Genomic DNA, 8,825 nt, shown 5'->3' on the forward strand with positions numbered 1-8,825 from the left:
AAACAAATAATCCAAGAATACACTTGTAGTGGATCAGCATACTTTGGAATTGCTTTGTTTTACAAGTGTATTCTTGGATTTTTTTTGTTGTAAACAAAGTTTGGATTGCTGTGGATCTTTGAGCTTTTGTTTGTCTGCCTTGGCGCCTCTACAGTACTATTTTGGTTATATTGTGTTGGTTGGCACTTTTGCGCTCTCAGCACTGTATCTTTCAGTTCTAATTCGTTAGTCACCCAGATAAGGGCTTCTGGCCTGCTTCATCTCAGGCCAGTAGCCTTTCCTTCCATCAGAGAAGCCGCAGAACACAGAAGATGCTTTTCTTGCTACATTCCTAAAGCCAGATTCTCAGTACCCCTGCTGTTAGGAGTCCTAACAGCCTTTACAGGGTCGGCGACTCCCATGGGTACCTTTATTAAAAATCCTTTGCTGGATATTGCTGTGGTGTCTGGATTTTAGCAAGGGAATTTTATAGTTTCTATGAAAGATAGCTTCCAGTGATGGAGTACAAAAGTCTCAACAGATTTATTAAGAAAACCTACACCTCTTAATGCATTTTCCTTCAGGAGTCTTAATTGCCAAACCTAGATACACAAGCCAAAATAACGTGAGTCTTGAACTCTGGTGGCGTAGAGGAATAAATACCCGACTGCTGACCCTGGCGGACAGAGTTTGGTTCAATTAGCGTTTTGGCTGCTTGACATGGAGGGAGGGGTTAATGACGGCCATGTGTGTGATCCACCGATAGGCTGCAACCTTTGTTGAACAGCTTACATAGAGGAAGACACTGCGACCCCATGGTGATGAGGCTGGTCATCCTCCCACTAAGGGCAGGGATGAGTTTATAGGCTATAGCAACCTTCATGGCTGCCTAAGTGCCCCCTTCCTCCAAGTTCTTCCACTTTGGTGGGTCTGAGAGGATTTCCACCACTAGGGAACAAATGCACTCAAGACTGATTGGGGGAAACTTGAAGATAAGCTGGCATTAAATCAAAGAACAAAATGCCATTAGTCTGTGCTGAATCAGCCAGTGGAGTAGTTTAAGGGGGGAAATTTATGACTTAATTCAGCTTCAGTGCCAACATTGCTAAGCACTCCATAAAGTGTCTGATGCTGTGGGGCCGCATCTTGTATTGTGTAGCTCCAGTAAGTTGGATCTGTTGAAATGCTGTTGGAGATTTTTGTGGTGCATGCCTCTTTTTAAAGCATTTCTTAAGATAGGGTATTGAGAAAAAGTTAGTTTAATCTGTTAATAGCTGGTGCTTTACCAGAATGATGTTTAGTGCTAAGTTTATATGTTTTTAAAGCACTGAAATAAAATGTGCAAAGTCCTTATAGCCCTTCCATGACAGAGCTGCCTAGGCCTTTTAGGTCCTCGTAGGGGTTTTCTGTTTAACATGTGGTATGTTTTGCCTGTTAGGTTGTGAATTTTCTGTATTTAATACAGTTTCTGCAGATTTTCCATTCTTTGAGGCAACAGTACGTGTTGGATGGCCCATCCTAATGTAGATGGTAGAAGACTGTTCAGATTTGAGAACATTCATCTGCTGAATGCAAGCCAGCATGTAAAACTCTACTGCCAATACACATCTGCTGAATGTGTAGCAACTTGAGTCTTATTTTCATTGCATGTATTCTTATATCATTACAGATTTTGTAGCCTGATTATTCTGTTTTTCCAAGAGAAATTTTTTTCTGGAAACTCCTTTCTCCACCAGATATGTACCTTGTATAGTGCCTTAGCCTGTCTGGTAATTAAGAAAGTGGGCAATCCCCTGTTAAGTTTGCTTGACAAAAGCAAAATACAGAAAGCTGCAGTTATCTGCACCACTCCAGTTGAAAATGTGGAAGTGCAACACTACAACAAGCTTGTGGCTATTTTGAATTGTCAGTTTGGTTATTAAAGTAGATATCACATTCATTTTTTTTTTTTTTTTACTGATTGTTTCCTTTCTTGTTGCAGTGAATGAAAAAGCGGAGTCTGCACAGCAACAGCATGTAACTGCTTCTCGTCTCAGTGCCAGTAGCAGCAGTTCAGACTCTGACAGCAGCAGCTCAACATCGAGTTCATCAGACACCAGTGACTCAGAATCTGGCTAGAAAAGAAAAAAAAAACTTTTAAGACTTGATCAGAGAAGGGCAGAGTGAATTTAAATCTGTATTATGGTGGAGCAGCATTGTGGTTCGGATTGGATCTGCAGGACCGGACCATGTATGAACCAGAGTGTAAAGAAGATGTATGCATTTATATCACATATAAAAATACATATTGTCACTGCGCCGCCTTATTGCATGGTCAGTAAGACTTGGATTATGCAACTTGAAAGATGCTGCATTCTAGGAAAGCTGCAAGGCTAAGTGGTTGATGACTGAAGATGCTGATCCCCTCCTTTGTCTTGTACCCACCAGCATGTATTGTTAGATTAAGGGTCATTTTGGCTGATAGACCTTTCAGGTATGAGATCTCACCGGTGTTCTGGTTCTTTTAAAGAATAGGTTGGCGAGATGAAGGGATAGTGAAGTCATCGGGGTTGCAGATTATTTTCCATAGAGCAGAATTATATTCTTGTGTAGGATGCTATCTATATTTCTTTTATAAAGAAGTGATAACGGCAAAGTACCTTCTGATAAGTATTCAGTAGATGAGGTCTGCTGACATCTTGAGGTTTGGTTAAATCACTACCAGTATGTAAACTGATGTACAGGCCAGCTTATTCCAGTTCTTGCATTTAAAGCAAATGTGTAGTCTTTGAATTATAAGGATTTAGTTTCGTACATTGTTTTGGGGTCTTAGAGATTGCCTTTCCAAGCGATATAGAAAAATCGGGCTACAAGTTACTGTATATTTGGGCAGGCAAAATAAACCAAAGCTGCATTACCAGTATTTTGTATTTATCTCTGCAAGTGTAGTTTGTTCATTGATTGACCTGCTCCTTTTGTTACCAGTAGTCAACATCCCACGTGTATAGCAGCTCATTTGTTTTGTTTTTTTTAAGCACCATTGTAAGTGACACGTGAATTTTAAAATATCAAAGTAACTTTATGTTGTGAATGCCCTGCTTGAGTCACAGAACTGAAGACCTAATCTATGATGGTCATCTTATGGCTCTTTATAACTGCATGACATGTTGAGACTTTTTTATTTTGCCAGTTCCGTAGTTAAGTAGTATATTTGCCTTTAAAAATAGCACTAAAAGTGTAGTAACTGGTTTCTATTAAGAACCCTTTTCTTCAAACTCTGGCATTGGTCTTTGAGAGATCATGTAATGCGTAACATTTTTGTCAGTATAATATTCATAATAGTGAGAATCTTAGGACAGTGGATTAGTGGTGCAAAGCAGCAAGAACACTTCTAAAAGTTGCACCTGAGCAACTTTGGTTCAATTTCTTCACAGTTTAGTAGTGTAGTTGTCACTACAAAGGGTTTTATATGGATGAGATTTGGTCTCATTGGTTATTTTAAAATTTGGGAGTAGAAGTGTTTTGTGCCAGCCATCCAGCTTGAATAAAGCCGACAGCATCTAGACATGCAGCTGATTCTGTATGAAGATGATTTTGAATGCGTTTTTCATGATGACGCTCTTTTGGAGAGGGCTGTGCATCTGTTATTTTAATATAAAATTTGACTGACTTCCCTTTTTATTCCAGGGAATATGTTTTTGTTTAAAACATCAACATGTTTGGAGATTGTAGTACAGTTTACTTAAACTGTTGTAGTTGAGAAGTATACCTAGTTTGGGGCTGCAAACTGAGCATTTGTTCCAATAACAAAAAATACAGTTCCCATAATCTGGAGTTAGGACTTTTTTGCCAAAGTTGGGGATTTCAAATGGTGTTTGGTATAATCTTATTTATGACAGTTCCCTTTTATCCCAAAAAAGAATTTCAGCAGTGTCACAAAGCAGTTGGTTACAAGTTAAGTGGAATTCATGCCTTTTTTTACCTTCAATTTTTGAGGTTTTTATTTATTTTAGATGCATTTTTGTTTTATAATGTAAAATTGAACACAATTGCCTGTTGATACGGGCATGTAGATTAAAATTTTATGAAAAAGTGTAAATATATATAAATATATACTTGTTTATAAAGTTGCACAGTTGAATAGCATGTTACTTTAATGTAAAGTTTTTTTTTGTTTTGCTTTTTTTTACGTTTAATCTGACTTTTCTATTGTCTGTTCATTTGTTCCTATTCTTACAGAACTGACCTGTCAGGTTGTATTTGTTTACTGTATTTGTTAAAAGTACATTATTTCTGAAGACATGTAAATAAATGAAAGATACTGTGACTCTAAAGTGTAATGATGCAGACTTCGTCTCCTTCCTGTAATATTGATGAGCAAAGTATTTTCAGGACTACCCCTTTTGGTGGTCTTCCAGTCTGAAAAGAAATACATGGAAACTTTTTTAAAGTTTTCTTCTGCTTTGGTTTATAAGTTATGCTTGGAATTTGCTGAGAAGGTGCTGATAAAAATGAATCCCCTAGTTTGGACTTTTGACAGTTTTAGAACTTTGTGTCTGCATTCACAGTATGCTAAAAAAACATTTCTATACTGGATGAAGTGTCTATACAAAACTGCAGAATGGAAGCTTATTTTAATTGCAAGATTTCTGAGGGCAATCTGTAAATCCTTGATGTGATGTCTGGGGATCCTTATTGAGTATGTAATTGTTACCAGGGGATAAGCTACCCTCAATCCATCTGTTTTTTTCTGAACAGTCTTGCACTTCAGGGCAACCATTTAGTCTGCTGAAACACACCGTAATATTCACTTAGACTAGGATGGTATGCCTAGCACCTATGCCCAGTTTTTCTGCTTCTCTGACATTTTATTGATCCTCATGTTAATCATGGAAGCTCAAGTTTAATATCTAGAAATTTTAAGCCGTAAGAATTGTGACCAGGTTTTGATTTGACTTCTGTGGCATCGACTGTACACAACTCGAGGGAGCATGTTGCAAGTCATTGCCAAGCCACCTTAACAGTCACAAGGGAGAAATTCCAAGCATGTCTAGCAAGATGATGGCAGTCAACAGTACCAAACTCGCACATTTGCAGCAGGCTATCTCTCATGGCACATAGCAGTACTTTTTGGGGGTGAGAAAATGGAAGCTATGGACAGATGTTGGGCACTACCTTCTAGAGGAAAGTCCTTTTTCTCCAGTGTGCAGGGCTCATGCATATGCACCCTTTTCTACCTTCTCTTAACAGCAAAGGTGCCACTGAGAGCTGTGCACTCCATCCTGTTTTGGAGGGGGACTTTCCAGCACCATTGGTCTTCCCCCTGAAAATAGTCCTTTGAGTCCTCTAAGCCTTTTTCCAGATCTGGTAGCACTTTGGTCTGTGATCACTTGTGTGGAGGATATACTGAGACTTTCCTGTCCAGGATTGTTAGGTTGCCCCTCATTCCAGATTCCTTTTTCTGTTGAGACCCGATTTTGTATGGCTCCATCTTTGGAGAAAACATGAACTGTTGCCAGTATGTTGCCAGTACAGAGGTTTTTGCAACTTTCCCAGCAAGCCCCTGACACCACATGCTTTGGCCAAGTGCAGTTACACTTATCCGTATTCTAGAACTATGTGAAGATTTTGCATGATCCAAGCTGTGCACTTCAACTGAAAGGGACTGGTTGCCATAAACAATACTGTCTTCCTTTCCCAAAGCTCAAACTCCTTCCTTAACTCTCACAGTGCTCCTCACTTTCCTCTCCCTTCCGGATCTCATTTGATGATCCAACAATCTGCAGTAGGCACTTCATTTGTCAGCAACCTTTGGGATACGGATCCGATCTCTGATCCGAGCCGGCAACTTCTACCACAGCATAGATCCGAGCTCCTAGCTCCTCCCTTTACCCATAATCCCCTGCCAACCCTGACTGACTTCAGATCTAGTTTGCCGCGCTTCAAGCTACAAGCTAGGTTCCTGAGCTCCTGGTTGGATCGAACTTGGGAGAAAAAATTTTCAGTTTTTCTTGCCCTTTTTCCTTGTGTGAGTGAGAGTGAGTGTTTAGGTACCCTGTAGCCCTTATTTTTTATCTCTCTCAATTTAAATTTGTGGTCCTTTTTCTCCTACCTGCCCTCGCTGGTCATAGTGTGTGTGTGGTGTGTGTAGGGGCTTAGTGAATGTGTTTCCTTTAATAATGTCGGAGGCCCCTAAAGCCATTCTTTCGAAGTGCACCGAGTGTGGCCATAAGCTTTCACCGGCGGATGGCCACACTCTGTGCGTTAGGTGCCTTGGGGTTGAACACCTCTCCTCTGGATGCATGATCTGTGCGGCGTTCAACGCCAGGGCACTTAAGGACTGGAGGTCGAAGCTAATTCTGGGAGCCTTTTGCCCTCAGATCCGGCTCTGGCCTCCGGTGCTTCTGTGGCCGCTACCCAGCCCTCTGTGGCGGCCACTCCTGCCTCCCTCCCTCCGGTTGGGACTCAACCTCCCGCTTCGGCTCTGGAGGAGAGGGAGGCCAGGAAAGCCAAGCGGAGAGAAGCACCATAAGCGGCGGGCCGAGGACGACTCCTCGGCCCCACCCGCCAAGCGGGCTTCTCCCTCCAGGGTTTCTGGATCGGCGCCTCCTCGGCTCCGGTCCCCTTGCTTCTCACCGGGACCCGAGGAGGAGATGACCCGGTCCCCGTCGAGGTCATCGAGGCGGCACTCCAGGTCTGCCTCTGTGGCCTCTTCAAGGTCCACTTTTAGTATGTCGGATGCAGACATGGACCGGATGATGTGGAGGTTCATCCAGGCCCAGCTGCAGATGGGAGTGTTCTTGCCTCCCCCCCCTCTGGGGGAGAGCTCGGTGTGCCTTCGGCTTCGTCCCTGTTGGAGCACACGGGTCCTTCGGATCCGATGGTCTCGGCCCCGGGTCCGGTCCCCGCTTCGGATCCGAGTGGGAGTCTGCTCTCGGATCCGATCGAGGGCGGCTCCCCTCGGCTTTCGCTGCGGTGGAGAGGGCACTGTTGAGTGCATCCGGGCCTCCGGTCCTGGCTTCATCTCCCCCCTGCACTCCCTCTCAGCTGGTCCAGGCTCCCATCACCCAGCCTTTGGGGCAGCCTGCTTCAGCGCCTCTGGGTGTTCCTTCGGAACATGACATTGCTGGTGAGACTTCTTCGGACAGCCCACCCCCCCCCCCCCCCCGAGGAGGTTCCTCACAAGGCTAAGTGTAAGAGGAGGCACGTGGACTCCCCCGTCCCTTACAGACTTAGATGAAGGGCAAGGCCCCCCCAAGGTCACCCCCCCCCCCAAGGATGTCTCCTTTGGAGACATCATGGAAATGCTTAGGATTAGGGGGGGTTGGTCTGCCCCCAAGGCTTCCTCCGATGAGTCCGTATTCCTAGAGGCGTTCGAAGCAGGGCCATCTACCTCTTGGGTGTTCCCTCCCCCGACCCCCTGGTGGACCTCATCTCCACCAGGGCTTGGAAGGAGCCAGACACTGTAGAGCCAGTCCCCAAGCGCTCAGATAGGATCTTGAGTGCCCCCGCAGAGAGGACCCATTGGAGCAGAGGTCCCCCTGTGGATGCCATGTTGGCGGCGGCGGCCACCAAGAGAGAGTTGGCTCAGGAGAGCTCCGCGGTCCACCCACCGAGCAAGGAGTCTCGTGCGATGGACCGCCTTGGGAAGCGGGCCTTCAGTTCAGCAACCTTCTCGATGAGGGCGCTGAACTATATGGCACACGTCATCCGGATGCAGCGGGATCTAATAAAAGAATACACTGCTCCCCCCCCCCCCCCCAGAGTCCATGTCGGAAGAGGACAAGCAACTGTACTCCTCTCGAATGTCCACTCTGTGTTCCATTTCTAACACCTCTATGCGGCTCTTGTCTCACTCCACTGAGGGAGCCGCTAGAGCTGGCGGAGTCGGCTTGGTCATGAGGCGACAGGCCTGGCTCCGACACTGTGACTTCTTGGAACCCTTTAAGGTGTCATTCGCGAATGCCCCCTTTGATGGTTCTGCACTGTTTGGCAAAACTGTTCGCGACACTTTAGTCCAGAGCGAGAAGGACAGGAAGACGTTGTCTGACGTTGGAGTCCGCTTCTTTGCTCCCCAGAGGTCCTTTTCCAAGAACCAAAAAGGTCAGAAGAAGATGTGGTTCAGGAGATCGCATCAATCCCAGTCTGCTCCGGACAACCAGGCCTCTCTTGGCAGAGGAGGACAGGGAGGATGCCGCCCTAGAGGCAGAGGGGGTCCCAGGAATTTTGGGTCCAGAGAACCCTTCTCTGAGAGAACCACGCAGAACCCCTGAGGGGTTGCCCGGCTGCTCCACTCTGGAGGCAGTCGGGGGGCATTTTTCGAGGCACCTAGCAATGTGGGAGTCCATAACAACAGATCGCTGGGTGCTTTGCATCATATCCAGAGGTTACCAAATTCCCTTTATTGTAACCCCCAAAACCAGAAGCCTCCCCGACGTACCACCCAATCAGAGGGAGGCGGCTGCTACAGAAATTCAGCAGCTTTTACAAAAAAGAGCCATCCAATCCATCCCCCCCAGATCAGCTCGTATCAGGGTTTTACTCCAGGTTCTTTCTGGTGCCAAAAAGGACGGGGGACTTGAGGTCCATCCTCGACCTCTCTCTCTCTTGAACCTGGTGGTACCCAAAGAAAAGTTCCAGATGGTCACGCTGCAATCTATTCTCCCCCTGTTACGGGAGAACGACTGGATGTGCTCGATAGACCTCAAGGATGCGTACTGTCACATTCTAGTGGACAGACGCTCCAGGAGGTTTCTCCGCTTCCGGCTGGGAGCCAGTCACTTTCAGTTCAGGGCCCTCCCCTTCGGTCACACCTCAGCCCCCAGGGTGTTCACCAAAGTCCTGGCGGTAATAGCGGCCCACCTGAG

At 45.6% G+C, this 8,825-nt stretch overlaps 1 protein-coding gene across 4 annotated transcripts in view; it reads left to right on the forward strand.

The window, feature by feature from the left end:
- BRD2 (bromodomain containing 2) overlaps window positions 1-4,298 on the forward strand; it is a 1,415,611-nt gene extending 1,411,313 nt beyond the window's left edge. For all 4 annotated transcript variants that reach the window (XM_044083332.1, XM_044083333.1, XM_044083331.1 and 1 more), the window contains one exon: window positions 1,961-4,298. In XM_044083332.1, the coding sequence (XP_043939267.1) occupies window positions 1,961-2,097 (137 nt within the window). In that variant the 3' untranslated portion in view covers window positions 2,098-4,298. The remainder of the gene's footprint in view (window positions 1-1,960) is intronic.
- The last annotated feature ends 4,527 nt before the right edge of the window (window positions 4,299-8,825 follow it).

The sequence above is a fragment of the Protopterus annectens genome, chromosome 9.part0 (genome assembly GCF_019279795.1).
Source record: "Protopterus annectens isolate FY-2018-M chromosome 9.part0, PAN1.0, whole genome shotgun sequence".
In the NCBI taxonomy this organism is placed as follows: domain Eukaryota; kingdom Metazoa; phylum Chordata; order Ceratodontiformes; family Protopteridae; genus Protopterus; species Protopterus annectens.